This window comes from Malus domestica, chromosome 17 (assembly GCF_042453785.1).
Source record: "Malus domestica chromosome 17, GDT2T_hap1".
Lineage (NCBI taxonomy): Eukaryota > Viridiplantae > Streptophyta > Magnoliopsida > Rosales > Rosaceae > Malus > Malus domestica.
Window position 1 is genome coordinate 33,303,278 of NC_091677.1, and position 14,868 is coordinate 33,318,145.

General features: G+C 37.8%; 2 protein-coding genes across 2 annotated transcripts; both read left to right on the forward strand.

Moving 5' to 3' along the window:
• Positions 1 to 1,524: 1,524 nt before the first annotated feature.
• On the forward strand, positions 1,525 to 5,648 carry LOC103405892 (homeobox-leucine zipper protein ROC8-like). Its single transcript, XM_070816517.1, has 10 exons — positions 1,525 to 1,640; positions 2,328 to 2,445; positions 2,531 to 2,722; positions 2,842 to 3,285; positions 3,395 to 3,496; positions 3,589 to 3,795; positions 4,139 to 4,313; positions 4,476 to 4,744; positions 4,854 to 4,943; positions 5,128 to 5,648. The coding sequence occupies exons 1-10, from the start codon at positions 1,525 to 1,527 to the stop codon at positions 5,497 to 5,499; spliced, it is 2,085 nt and encodes a 694-aa protein (XP_070672618.1). The 3' UTR covers positions 5,500 to 5,648.
• A 673-nt stretch (positions 5,649 to 6,321) lies between these two features.
• On the forward strand, positions 6,322 to 10,972 carry LOC139193492 (homeobox-leucine zipper protein HDG11-like). The gene is made up of 11 exons (XM_070816518.1): positions 6,322 to 6,332; positions 6,437 to 6,601; positions 7,971 to 8,088; positions 8,196 to 8,348; positions 8,466 to 8,885; positions 8,992 to 9,093; positions 9,188 to 9,394; positions 9,685 to 9,865; positions 9,978 to 10,246; positions 10,322 to 10,411; positions 10,504 to 10,972. Exons 1-11 carry the CDS (start codon positions 6,322 to 6,324, stop codon positions 10,855 to 10,857), a joined length of 2,070 nt encoding a protein of 689 aa, XP_070672619.1. The 3' UTR covers positions 10,858 to 10,972.
• Positions 10,973 to 14,868: the final 3,896 nt, after the last annotated feature.

The following is a 14,868-nucleotide window of genomic DNA, read 5'->3' on the forward strand; positions in this document are numbered from 1 at the left end:
TAAATTTGTTTAATATAAAAATAAGCTTGGTAAATGATAGGAGCGGACTGTTCGCTAATTGCATGAGTTACTATAAGCAAGCAAGTTGCGGTTCAACCCCCTCTCCCCCTCATGCAAGTAGCGGACTGTCCAGTGTCCTGGTTGATATGGCCTTTCTTTTTAACCTACTACATCTCGGGTTCAACCCTCTCTTTCCCTCCTCCCTTAGCATAACTTAAAGTCGTAGTATCGAACAACTTTCAAAACAAAACAATTTGATTAGTGCTAAACAGCGGCCAACAGTTTTAGTTGTCGAACCTCGGTCACTAAATGATGAAGCTGCTTATAACTTATTATTGAGCGCGAGTTAGTACTTTGGATTCGGATTAGAGTTTTAATTTTAAGAATTACTGATGAAAATCAATAAGAAATTGATAAGCTTGGTGTCTGAAGAAAGGACGAGTACGTTGCTCCTTGGATTTGATTACGCTAAGAGAGGAATGAGGGAGATGACCGTTGCAACTCCACTCGCGTCTATTACATGAGTCAACTCACGTGTACATTTTAATCCACTAAGTTGCTATAACAGCGGGCATCAATCTAGCCTATGAGCTAGTTCTAATCCTAGCCGGCCATTACAACAAGAATAAAAACATGACGCACTGATAGGGAGCTCAAGGAAGGGAGCAGTTCCTGCTTGGAAACGTTGCATGAAATAAATAAAAACCATGAACAACAACAAGAAGAAAAAACCTCAATTCCGTAGCGTAGAAGAAATCTCCACAAAGCTTATATCTCAACACGTCATCCACTCAGAAAATTACTTTTTTATCAATTGTTATACACAACCATGTTTCTATCTTTGTCATTGCGTCTTTATAACGTGACACACTAGCATGTATATTTGGCGGCTCCGTAAACGGTTTCAAAATATATATATAACCTTGATTGACGCGTGTTTTTCGGCACTTATGTAACTAGTAATTCATAAGAAAATGATAATTTTGGGAAATATATCGAGTGAAACTATGAAATTTAATGATGTTTATCCTTATAAAAAAAAAGAAAAGAAAAAAAAATCCGTTTCTCCATAAAGGTTAAACTTGTTCATAATGGTGGTCTGAGGGGATCTGAACGTGCAGCCAAGACTCTACTGTCTTCGCCATTTGGCGGGAAAGTTAGGAAAGTAATGTGTCTTCTATATTTGTTTGAAATACCTTCTGCACTTTTGGTAATTTGCTTCATAGAGCACAGAGCCCCCTCGATTCTCGTGGATCTCATCTTCTAATTTAGCAGTGAATTGGGCTTAGTTCATTACTCATTTGGTAATTTGTGTCAATTTGGTATTAATTTCATATCCTTATTTGGATTTGACCAGCCTAAGAAATTCATGTATTTTATCTGCATATTGTTTGGATGGCATCTGTAAATTAATTTTCACACTATATATGTGTATGTATGTGTTTGGGTGTGTATCTCTTCTTTGCTCTCAGAAAGAAAAGCTTTTGCTTTGTGTGATTTTGTGTGTGCTTAGTGTGGTAGAGAATGGAGCTTCAGGGAAATGGTGGAGCTTCAGGTGATGGACGTGAAGCATCGAATTCCCGCAGAGGCAACAAGAATTATTATCGTCATACTACGGAGCAGATACGACGACTTGAAGAGTAAGAAACAACCTCCAATTAATTTATCTTCTGAATGTTGTTGAATGACCAATACATGATTGTTCCTTACGTCGATATCATCTGATCTGTTCCTCCGAAAACCAAAAAAAGAAGAAATACTTACGTCGATATCATCTTTTTCATGAATTAAATGCTCACTTCGAAATCAGTTAATTAGAGACTTTTCTTTTTCAAGCAGCCATAAAATTTGCTACAGATCCCAGATCAATGCTTGTTTGAAATGTCTTGGACTTGTTTTGTATATTTTAATTTTTCGTACATAGACTAATCTGCAAGTAAGAGGTCGCACTTGGTGCGATGACAAGTGTCTTCGTCCATGAGCGGTAGGTCTTGGGTTCGAGACTTGGGAGCAGCCTCTCCATAAATGAGGGTAAGGCTAGCCGACATTCACCTCTCCTAGACCCTGCGTAAAGCGGAAGCCTTGTGCACTGGGTACGACCTTTTTTTAGACTAATCTGCAAGTAATTCTTTGTCTTATACCTTTTGCTTCAAGCTGCCAAAAGTTGTAATTGACTGCATATTGTTCTTTTATGGTTAACAGTTCAATTATCCATTGAATTTTGATGTTTTTTGACAGTAGATATTACGCCTTGATCTTTGTTTTTCTCCAATTTGATGTGGCTTTTTCTCTGCAAAAATTAAAACACGGGGTTCTCTTGGATGTAGATTTTTCAAGTACTGCTCTCACCCAGATGACAACCAACGTCAACAGCTGAGCCGGGAGTTAAGGCTTGAGCCAAGACAAATCAAGTTCTGGTTCCAAAACAAAAGAACGCAGACCCAGGTCTTCCATTTTTCCTACTCTAACGACTTGGATGTTTAGATCTTATATTTTATATTGCATATATAACATGCTTGGTAATTTTTAGGCTCAAAATGAGAGCGCAGACAACACTGTTCTTCGTAAAGACAATGAAAGGATTCAATGGGAAAACTATGCAATCATAAAGGCCTTAAAGAGTGTCCTTTGCCCAACTTGCGGTGGTCCACCATTTGGAGAAGAAGCTCGGCAGCTAAGTCTGCAGAGACTTCAGCTGGAAAATGCCTATTTGAAAGAAGAGGCAAGTATTTGGAATGTACATAATCTCTCATCCGTAGATTCGATCATTCTTAAAGATCTCTATTGTTAATTATTGTTGATTGTGTTTATATATGGATTCGCTTTAATGATGTCTTGCAGCATGATAAGGTAGCCAGCCTTCTTTCCAAATACATAGGGAAACCACCATCACAAATTGAATCTCTGGCGTCTGTAGTTGGATCGACGCTGGATTTATCATGTTCCACCAACCAAGGGATTATCGGAAGTCCGCCCCTTAATCTCAATCTTACCAGCCCTGCATTAGCTTACCAAATACAAGAAATCCCTGAAAGGGAAAAGACACTCATGGCGAACATTGCTGCCAGTGCTATGGAAGAACTGGTCTCACTTTTTCAGATTGGCGAGCCTTTGTGGGTCAAATCCACAGCTGATGGGCGATATTTTCTCAACCGTGACGACTATGATAAGTTATTTCCTAAAGCCAATCAATTCAAAACCTCTGGTGCGTGTGTTGAGTCTTCGAAAGATTCAGGAGTAGTGGCCATTAATGCAGCAACCTTGGTTGACATGTTCTTAGACTCTGTTAGTTCTATAACTCATTCTTTCATTATTTCCCAATATATACTGAGAAAGTAATATTACATTGCTGGAATGATCAAAGAAGGTCAAGAAAAACGATTTATTTTTGCAGAATAAATGGGAAGAACTCTTTCCCACAATCGTTACGAAAGCAAAGACAATTGAAGTACTTGAAAGTGGAATGATGAAAAACCGGAGTGGTTGCCTACTGCTGGTACATATGAAAGCCAATGCGTTGTTGAGTTAATTAATTATTTTCCTATAGTTTGTCACAAATACTTATACGAATCAATTTCTTTAATGCAGATGTATGAACAAATGCACATTCTCTCACCTTTGGTGGCACCACGGGATTTCTACTTTCTTCGTTATTGTCAGCAGATTGAGCTAGGCACATGGGTCATTGTTGATGTTTCCCACAACTTCCCCAAAGGAAGTTCTTCAAATCAATCACAATCTTGGAGGCTTCCTTCGGGGTGTATGATCAAAGATATTTCATGCGGCTGCTCCAGGGTGAGTAGCTTCATCTCTTTAGCATAAGCATTTATAATTGGATCTGCAGGCTTACTATTACTGAGAATACGTTTGTCAAGCCAACGGGAAAAACCAAGAGAATACCTCACATTTCCAATTTCTTTAGTTTAATACATTTTTAACAATCTTGCTCTTGTCATGCAGCAACATTTATACTTTCCCATCAATTATCAATGTTGTTCAGGCTCCGTCGACATCACAATTATTTACTTTTCACAATCGCTATCTTCATGACATTACATGCTTCATCCGATACACATTCTTATATGATATTCCTAATTTTAAAGAATTGTTTCATAAATATTGACTGCAATAATCGTAGGTAACTTGGATTGAGCATGTGGAGGTTGATAAACAAGCCCATCGGCTCTACAGAGATCTTATATGTAGAAATGTTGCATATGGAGCTGAGAGATGGATCGTTACTCTTAAGAGGATGTGTGAGAGATTGGATTGCTTGATGGTCGAAGTTGAAACTACCTGTGAGTTTGGAGGAGGCAAGTCTTCCTTAATTCCCTTTTAGAAAATAATACATTGATATTTGCCAAAATGGAAAAGAAAACTCTCTAATGTTAAGTAATCCTTTATTGTTCCCTTTTTTTGTCCGGATCATTTTGTAACGCTTTTGGATTTTGATGAGCCTTATTTCCATTGTTTAGTGGTTATTTCGTCAGAAGGCAAGAGGAGTGTAATGAAGCTCTCTCAGAGAATGGTGAAGAACTTCTGTGGAATGCTGAGCATGGCAGGTAAAATTGACTTCCCTCAGTCGTCCGAAGTGAACAATAGTGGGGTTCGAGTCTCTGTTCGTAAGAGCACAGAAACAGGACAGCCCCATGGCATGATTGTCAGCATTGCTACTTCTCTTTGGCTTCCTCTACCGTCCCAAACCGTCTTTAGCTTCTTCAGAGATGAGAGAAATAGAGTTCAGGTTTTTACCTAACAAAAAGATCCCTACTCATTTTGTTTTTATCTTCATTCCAAATAATTAGAGGTTGAAATGTGATATGATTGATACCTTAATTTGATTTCTCTTTCAGTGGGATGTTCTGTCAAATGGAAATCCAGTGCATGAGATTGCAAACATTCCAACCGGAACGCATCCCGGAAACTGTATATCTGTCATTCGGGTAGTTTCATTTCCTTCTTCCATTTTTTCTTCTTTCCGAAATATATTATTCCGGAAATATGGGGAAACTAAAGTTGAACTGATGCTACTTCAAATGCTAGAAGGATGAGAAAAATATTTTTACCTATGCTTTTGGCTTTATAAAGAGTTCAGTTTGATTTATTTCAATGGTTTCTGTGGAGCAGCCTTTCACCCCTACCGAGAATAACATGCTGATGCTTCAAGAGAGCTACACGGACCCTTTGGGATCCTTAGTCGTATATGCTCCAGTCGACATGCCAGCTCTTAACGTAGCAGTAAGTGGCAAGGACTCTTCCAACATACCTATCCTCCCATCGGGGTTTGTGATATCGGGCGATGGTCGTGCTGAAATAACTGGGGATTCAGGACATTCCAAGGAAGGTGGTTCACTTCTTACAGTGGCCTTCCAGATATTGGTTTCCAGTCCCTCAACTTCAAAGCAGATGAACATGGAGTCGGTGGCAACTGTCAACGCTCTCATCAGTTCCACCGTTCAAAAAATCAAAGTTGCTCTCAACTGCTCGAGCTTGGATTAACCTATTTGCGGTGGAATTGTAATTCTTATGCTAAGAATAAAACTAGTTTCGTTGGAGAAGGTTGTGAATTCAATCTTTGTGACTGTTTTAAGACCCCGTTTGAATTTCTTGTTGAATAATTGGCTATGTATAAGCTCCTATTTTAGTTATTTTTTTTGCTTAAGGCTGCTATTTTAGTTATTTTTTTTGCATAAGCTTTGTCATCTAATGCATATTGACCGTGGGGTATATAATTTTTGTTGCCTGAGCTACAAGCCCGTTACAATTCGCCGCATACAAGGCTGCAACTCTAACCAAGAAAATTTCATATCAAACCGTTTCCATATTCAGAATATTGTGAACCTTTTGTATTGAAATTTCTTTTAAAACTTTTTAAGTAGTTTCTAAAATAGGTTTCTAGCCTTACAGCAACAAAGAGCATGACTAGAGTATAGATGCTTTTATTCAACAGTTACCAAAGGACATAGCAATTTTAAGTACAGCAATAGAGTTGGTGGGTGAGACCATTAGTTATTAAGGGGAATGGAAATTGACCTGGATTGAACATGCACCAAGGTGCATATGCATGATTACTTTTTGTTACTGCGATAAAACGTCATCTGCAACAAAGCAACAAGTTTGACAATAACGGTCAGTTTGGGATTGTTATGTTTTATTGTTTTTTACTGTGTTTAAGAGTAATTAGTTATAACATAAAGTTGTTGAGCTTTTGTTAAACCGTATTTTTAAAAGTGTCGTGAGTATAAAAAAAGTGTAAAAATGTTTGGTAAATTTTAATATAAAAGTGATATAATTGTATATAATGATAAAATGGACACGATAATGGAGTGTTGGTGACATGGACGGTGGAGGGGGTAGTGGTTTGTAACGATGATGGTAATGGCAACAATGGGTATGATAGTGGTTCCATTAATGGGGTGTGATGGTTGGGGTGTAGGGGAAATAATGGTGATAGGAGTAGTGGCAGCGACAGTGGTGGTGGTTGTGGTGTTGGCGGTTGTGGTTTTAGTGATACTTACGGTTGTGGTGGTGGCGTTAGTGACGATTGTGGTAGTCGTGACAGTAGCAACAATGGTTGTGATAATGGTTGTGGCTGTGTAAGGTAAGTGTTTGTAGTGGTAATGGTAGTGGTCATTTGTTCTCTAACGGAATAAATTGTGTGGAAATTTAATACTCTATCAACTAGGATATTAGACTATATACAAAAATATTGAGATAACCCGAGTAAAACTTTCAAATGTAACGATGTTTATCCATGCAAAAATAAATTGCGATCCTATTCTAGCCGATATGGTGTTGGGGATTTACCCATGCATCTCGAGTTCGATAATCTCTCTTTTTTTCTAAATTAATATAACAGTTTCGAATCCTCCCTTCTACTTTAATAATATAAATATTTAAAAAAAATCCAAGCAAAAATGAAAAGAAAAGATGAATTCATTTCTCAGTCAAAAAGGTCTTGTTCATGATTAATGCAGTCTCAGAGGAATGCGAGCTTGTATCCAAGACTTTTAGTAGCTCCGCCATTTTGACAGGGAAGTTGGGAAAGTAATGTGAATTCTATATTTTGTTTGAAAAGTATTTGGTATTTTGTTTGCACCTTCATTTTCCGTTTTAGTTGTGTGTAGTTAATTACTAATTAAGTACTCTAATGTGAAACAAAAATAAATTCAAAAATTTAAGTCACACAAATTAATAAGGAAGAAAATCTAGGACAACCGAGAACCATAAAATCCAAATAAGCATAGATATCTCTTTCTTAATTGGGTTCATTTGGTATTAATTTGGTGTCCTTATTTGAACTTAACATCATTTGGTATTAATTTGGTGTCCTTATTTGAACTTAACATAAATAGATATATACATTTTTATTAATTTGTATATTGTTTGGATGAAATATATGAACTAAATATCTTACTATATATATGTCTGTGAGTTTGTGTTGTCTTCCTATATCTCTTTTACGGTCTAAGAAAGAAAAACATTTATCTTGTGCGACTGTGTTTGCTTAGTGTGGTAGAGAATGGAGCTCCCGAGAAATTATCAATCTTCCGGTGATGGACATGAAGCATCGACTTCCCGCAAGGGGAACAAGAAGCGTCAACGCCATACTTCTGAGCAGATACAACGACTGGAAGAGTAAGAACTAACCTCTAATTAATTTATGTACTTTTTACTCAACTTTATTATGTTCATGTTCTAAATCTTCAATGACCAAAACATGCATGATTGGTAAAAAAATACATATGGATATATATTTCTTTCTTCCTCCATTGAGTATGAAATTAGATCATTTTCCTTAAAAACAGTTCTACTATATGTATTTGCATATATACGAACTAGTTTGATGAATTTATATGGGATGTTGTTTAATCTCTGATAATCTCTACATGAACTTGGTTGAATTTGATTTATGAGCTCTTAACCCCTGACCGGAATCACTAACCTAACGAAGGTTCTGTCGGGTGCAGATTTTTCATGAACTGCACCCATCCAGATGAGAATGAGCGTAAACAGCTATGTAGGGAACTGGGGCTGGAGCCAAACCAAATCATGTTTTGGTTTCAAAACAAAAGAACCCAAATCAAGGTTCTCTAGCTTTCTCTATTCAAACAATCTTTACCAATTTGTTTTTCATCTCTCTTACTTTATAATGAATCTGTTCCCCTGGATTTTCTTTACATGGTATTTCTCAGGCGCAAACTGAGACAGCAGAAACCACTGCTCTCCGTCAGTTGAATGAAAATATTCGACGTGAAAACTTTGTAATGAAAGAAGCCTTAAAGAATGTCGTTTGTCCAACCTGTTTGCAGAGACTTCAACTGGAGAATTCCTATTTGAAACAAGAGGTAAATATTTGAAACATAAACTATTTCTATGACTACAATCTACCATTCTATCACATCTTTGCTGTACATGTTTCTTCACTACAATGATGTCTGATTAGGCTTATATTTTTTATGCAGCATGATAAGTTAGCCAACCTTCTACCCAAGTATAATGCAACACCTGTAGTTGGATCATCGCTAAATTTATCGCCAGGATGTTCCATGAACCAAGTGATAGCCAGACCACCTCTTAATCTCAGTCCTACGAATCCCGCATTAGCTTACCAATTAAATGAAAATGCCGAAATGGAAAAGGCACTCATGAAAGACATTGCAGCCAGTGCCATGGAAGAACTGTTCAAGCTTTTCCAGATCGAAAAGCCCATATGGATCAAATCCCCAACTAATGGCAGATATCTCCTCAACCGTGATAACTATGATAAGATGTTTCCAAAAGCCAAACACTTCAAAAACTCTCGTGCTCGGGTCGAGTCTTCGAAAGATTCAGGAGTAGTGCACATAAGTGCAGCACACTTGGTTGACATGTTTTTAGATTCCGTAAGTTCTATAACTCGTATTTTCATTATTTATTATATATACTGACGAACTAAACTTAAAATTAATGATGCAAAGAAGTTTAAGAAAAACCAACTTGGTTTTGCAGAACAAATGGGAAGAACTCTTTCCAACAATCGTAACAACAGCAAAGACAATTGAAGTACTCGAAACTGGAATGTCAAGAAATCGGAATGGTTGCTTGCAGCTGGTGCATAAAAAGCAATTGTTTGGTTAAGTTGATTGATTATTTACCTATACATTTTATCACTCCTATTCATACATTTCAAATTTCTTTAATGCAGATGTATGAACAAATACACATTCTCTCACCTTTGGTGCTGCCACGGGATTTCTACTTTCTTCGCCATTGTCAACAAACTGAGCCAGGAACTTGGGTAATCGCTGATGTCTCATATAACTCCGCAAAAGGGAGTTTTGCCAGACAGCCTCAATCTTGGAGGCTACCATCTGGATGCATGATAGAAGACATGCATAACGGATACGCCACGGTTTGCTTCATCTCTTTAACCATATAATTAGGTCTACATGATACACTAGTGCTGAGATATGCTTGTTAATCTAGTGGGGAAAAGCCAAGAGAATACCTAGAGCTATATATACTTTAGCCTCAATAATCAATGGTTAATTACATAGAATACATACATATCAACAGCAGATAGTACACGATTATTATTTTCATGGCATTACATGCTTCATAAAAAAGCATTCATGTACAATAATTCTGGTTTGTTTATAGTTGGTAGAATCGTTTTTAAAGTATTAAGTTGGAAAATAATAGATTACTTGGATTGAGCATATGGAGGTTGACGACAAGACACAAACTCATCGGCTCTATAGAGATCTAATTTGTAGTAGTGCTGCATATGGAGCTGAGAGATGGGTTGTTACTCTTCAAAGGATGTGTGAGAGATTCGATTGTTTGATGGACGATGTTGGTTCTACTTGTGTGTTTGGAGGAGGTAAGTATCATCAATCACCTCCTATGTTATTCAAAACTAGAAAATAATAATACAAAGATGGCAAGAGGAGCCTACTTTTGAGTTTTGGTGAAACATGTTTTCCTTTGTCTAGTGGTTACTTTGCCTGAAGGCAAGAAGAGCCTAATGAAGCTTTCCCAAAGGATGGTGAAGAACTTTTGCGGAATGTTGAGCATGGAGGGAAAACTTGACTTCCCCCAATTGTCAGAAGTTGAAAGCAGTGGCGTTCGAGTCTCTGTTCATAAAAGCACAGAAATTGGACAACCGCATGGCACAATCGTCAGTGTTGCTACTTCTCTCTGGCTCCCTTTGTCGTCGCAAACTATCTTTAACTTCTTAAGAGATGAGAAAACAAGAATTCAGGTTTATATCTTGATTTATCAATAATTAAAGGTTGAAATGTGACCTTACTAATACCTAATTTGATTTTTCTCTCAGTGGGATGTTCTCTCTCATGGAAACCCAGTGCAAGAGATTGCCTACATTTCAACCGGAACTCATCCCGAAAACCATATATCCATCATTCGGGTAAAACATTTCAGTCTTATGATGTTTATTTTAACAATTTTCGTTTCAACAAAGTTTAGTTTTATTGAATTAATGGTTTGTGTATTGAGCAGCCTTTCATCCCGACGGAGGACAACATGTTGATGCTTCAAGAGTGCCACATAGACCCTCTTGGATCCTTTATCATATACGCTCCAGTTGACATACAAACTCTCAATGTAGCAGTAAGTGGGGAAGACTCATCGAACATAGCTATACTCCCATCGGGGTTTTTGATATCCGGCGATGGTCGTCCTGAGATGGGGGATGCATGTGATTCACTTGTTACAGTGGCTTTCCACATATTGGTTTCCAGCCCCACAACTTCAGAGCAGATGAACATGGAGTTAGTGGCAACTGTCAATACTCTTATCAGTTCCACCGTTACAAAAATAAAAGTTGCCCTCAAATGTTCTGGCTTGGATTAACACATGCTAGGAACAAAACTAGCCTCATAAGACTAAGAAATTTAATTTTCTGACTGTTTTAAGACTCGTTTTGAAAGTTCATTTGGATATATCAACCGGCATTTTTGTAAGGAAAGAGCTGTTTTTCCTCCAAAATTTGTTTTCATTTTGTTTATATTTTTGCTAAGGTTGCTATTTTGTTTTCATTTTCCTCCAAAGCGATATTGGTCATGAGATGAATGAAGGTCATGCATAATTCTACTCGAGCTACAACTCTGTATAATTGCTAATGATGGTTTTTTCAAAGATCAAATCAATGATACAGCCCCGTTATAATTCTTAGGGATAAGTATATCCCAAAGTGCAAAAAACAAACAATTCACACAAACAAAGAAATTGCATTTACTTGGCCTTTCCCATTAGCTTGACAAGCATGTACTCCGTATTACTTAGGATTTAGATCTAATTACATGGTTGAAGAGATGAACTCACCTTGGAGTATCCATTACGCATGTCTTCAATCATACACACAGATAGAAGGCTCCAAGTTCGAGATTGACAAGCAAACTCTCTCTTTTACGAAGTTATATGAAACATCCGTGATCACCGATCTTGAAGTAATGCTTTGAGTTATCAACCCTAGTAAACATTTACTTATTTTGTCATATGTAGGCTTTGATGATTGAATGAATCAAACCAAAATCGGTTGGTTCCAATACACCCAACAACCGCAAAGAAAACTACCATATACAGCCAATTCATGAGAGAAATACTCAAAGGAGTTACACTTCTGTATGAAAATACAATTGTTGTAAGTCTCCATTAAAAAACAGAAAAGCTAATGAAAATGACTTGAAAATTTTTAATTTTAATAAAATATCATGTTATAAGTTTTGTTTAATGATTAGTACAAGACCCATATTAAAGTAGTTCAACTAAAAATAACCCAACTATAATAAATTCTGATTTGTCAATTTTACCCCTAACTTTTTTAGGTTGAGTTCCAAATTTTCATCGTTAATGGAGTTCATCGTTGTTTTGCAGGCCTTCTTCTTTTTCTTTGAAACAAAAATATAGATCCTCATGCTATTTAATTAATATTTTGTATTCTTTCGTTGAAATGTGATCGTTGTTATTATTCATGGTGTATTGGAGGTACTGTTTTTCAATTTTTCTTCGTCAGTGGAGTTCATCGTTTGTTTCTCCATAAAATAAATTGAAGATCAGCATGCTATTAATAATAACAACGGGTCATTGTTTCTGGACTGTAAAAATAAACTGTTTCTGGATTTTAAGTGACACGCCCCGATCCCGATATCCTCGGGACATCAGGATGGTCACGTGCTGGCCGACACCCGAGGGTGACGAAAGCCATTTATTAAGTGCAATTACTGAAAACAAGGAATAATTAAGACTTATAAATATAAAAAAATAATGAATATGCATTTAAGGAACGTGTTCAGAGCATACAACTAACTAGAACACTAAAGGAAATAATATAAAATTAGATGAACAAAGGAATGGATCCTGCATCGAGAGGACTCGAAGATACCGATGCGGAAGTGCCTGGATTGCCGGGATTGTACGCCTCGATCCTAAATCCTGAAGGGGGCGCAAAACAAATATGAGTGGACCAATTTGATATAAATATAATAAAACAGTTATCAACATACTAACCCCCAGGTTTATGGAAACACATATATAATGATAAACATAGGTTTTCCGAAACCTAGCATGATGTGCAGTATCTCAAATCATAACTCATATATAATAATCACTAGTGAATTGTCCGATAACCCCCAGGCCCCATGCCGGCTCCCCGTCTCTGAGCAGACAGTCAGAGGAAAATACACTACAGGCCTCTTGCCGGCTCCCCGTCCCTGGTCTTAAATGCCAGAGGAAACACACTCCAGGCCCTATGCCAACACCAAACCGTTGCCCGGGACGGACCGGAATCTATCCCTACGTCCCGTAGCGGAAAGGACCACTAGGTAAGTACAAAACCATTGAACATATATATATATTGAAAAACAACTTCATAGTATAAAGTCATCCATCATCTATACTATAAAGAGGTGTTTGAAACATGTTCTAAATATCATATCGTCATCCATCAGATATTCTATAAGAACACGGGTTATAGGAAAAATAGTAATAATTCAAAGTAGCCTCAGTAAGCATGTTATCTCACAAAACGTTTCATAAAACGTAATCATCAAATCATGTTTTTCATGTATGCATTTCTACTATAAAACATGCATTTTAGAAGGGGTCCACTCACAGTACTTCGCCGTCGAAAACTCACGCAGCTAGCGAAGACAGAAACGCCACTATAATTGCCCCTCACACGACGTCTAACTCGCCGTGGTTTGTCCGGAAAACGCCTCGAAAGCCGCCGGACTCGCCGGAAACTTGCACGCCAGCCAACTCATTGTGGTTTGGCCGGAAATTCTCTCGAAAATCGCCGGAGATGGGTGTGCCTACACCCGTGGTGGTTTCGTCATAAAAACCTAACCGGAGATTGAAAAATCTCGCCGGAGTCCCTTTTCCGGTTTTCTGGGGTCGCGGGAACGAAAGGGAGAGAGAAAGAGAGAGAGCAGGACGAGATGGTGAATGGTGATGGTTCTTCCTCGCACACTCGTGTGCCTCTGTGCGTGTGTGTGCTTGCGGTGCAGAGAAGGGAGAGAAGTGAGAGCCGAGAGGGAGAGACAGGAAGACAGAAAACGAAAAAGAAGAAGGAAGAAATGAGGGGTTCACAAGGGGGGACAGAGAGAGAAGTGAGGTAAGTGAAGGGGGTGCTGCCACGTGGCAGCTTGAGGGAGAAAGAATCCAAGATCAAATTTCAGATTGGGTAGATAAAATAGGACCAAATAGATATATTGAAAACGTTGAGGGGTTAAATACATCAATATATTTTATAAATAGGGGGTGGGTGTTACAATCTACCCCCCTTATAAAAAATTTCGTCCCCGAAATTTAAAATCACTTGCTAAACTGAAAAACTCGAAAATAGTAAGAAGAATATATGTATAAAGAGAAATCAAGTCAGAGTGGGTGCATCAAAGAGAATATGCCACACCGTCGCGAACGGGTTGCAAAATCCTCTATCATGCCTCCAAACTCTTACTTTCATCCCCATTAGTGTAAAAGTAGAAAACATACTTTAATAAGATATAAGGTCAAAAACATATATTGACATAAGGTCAAAAATAAGTACGCAAAATACTATAGCGTCAAAAATAGATATGTACTAACATATAGGTCAAAAACTCGAGCTGAATTTAAAATTGAAAACAGAAAACACTTTCCTCAAAACATTTGTAACACCAAAAACAAATAACCAAAGTAAATGAAGTTAAAATACTTATACTGAAAACCAAAACTGAAAAAATGAGAGTGGGTCTCGCCCAAGAATTCGTAACTTCATGTGCTTCGAGAAAAGATGTGTCTTTGGGTCGAATCCCAAGAATAGCTAATCTGTAACAATTGTCGTAGACGGATCTTCCTGCCCACTTGCTTAACAAACCCAACGAATAAGTTATCGATACAACAGTCGGCCGCCCGTGATATCGATCACATATTTGTTGTCTCGATAAGCAAGCAATAATTTCCTGAGGGTGCACAATTTTTTTTTTCACGTCGTAAATTCGATCCTCCGAATACCAGTTCACAATACTCATCTGCTAACCAGTGTTGCATGTACCAACTCTCGTACCATGCCACAACAAGTGCCATACTCAAACCGAACAAAATAAGAACTGTCCTTGTAAAACTTTATCCATCACCAAGCATCCTATCCTCCTCAGTTCTTCCAAATGTGACCAACTACTCCAGTGCTTCACCAGTAAAGAACCCTTTTGAAAATTGTACATTGGGATTCAAGAGAAGTGGCTACCATGTTAGTAGTAGACCCAAAAGCTCGAACCAAGCAAGCAGAAAATGAGAAGTCATCTTCCTCAACACACAGTATCTCTTGGGAGTTGTTGTAATGCTCAATCCACCTCTCCATTTTTGCTTAGTTGCAGACTTCTA

Bases quoted from the DNA above. Each gene is read 5' to 3' on its own strand.
- LOC103405892 (XM_070816517.1), top strand. From the start codon at position 1,525: ATGGAGCTTCAGGGAAATGGTGGAGCTTCAGGTGATGGACGTGAAGCA. The intron at 2,446-2,530 runs GTCTTCCATTTT...GGTAATTTTTAG, and splicing joins ACAAAAGAACGCAGACCCAG to GCTCAAAATGAGAGCGCAGA. The intron at 3,497-3,588 runs GTACATATGAAA...TCTTTAATGCAG, and splicing joins GGAGTGGTTGCCTACTGCTG to ATGTATGAACAAATGCACAT.
- LOC139193492 (XM_070816518.1), top strand. The intron at 6,602-7,970 runs GTAAGTGTTTGT...TGTCGGGTGCAG, and splicing joins AATGGTTGTGGCTGTGTAAG to ATTTTTCATGAACTGCACCC. The intron at 10,247-10,321 runs GTTTATATCTTG...TTTTTCTCTCAG, and splicing joins ATGAGAAAACAAGAATTCAG to TGGGATGTTCTCTCTCATGG.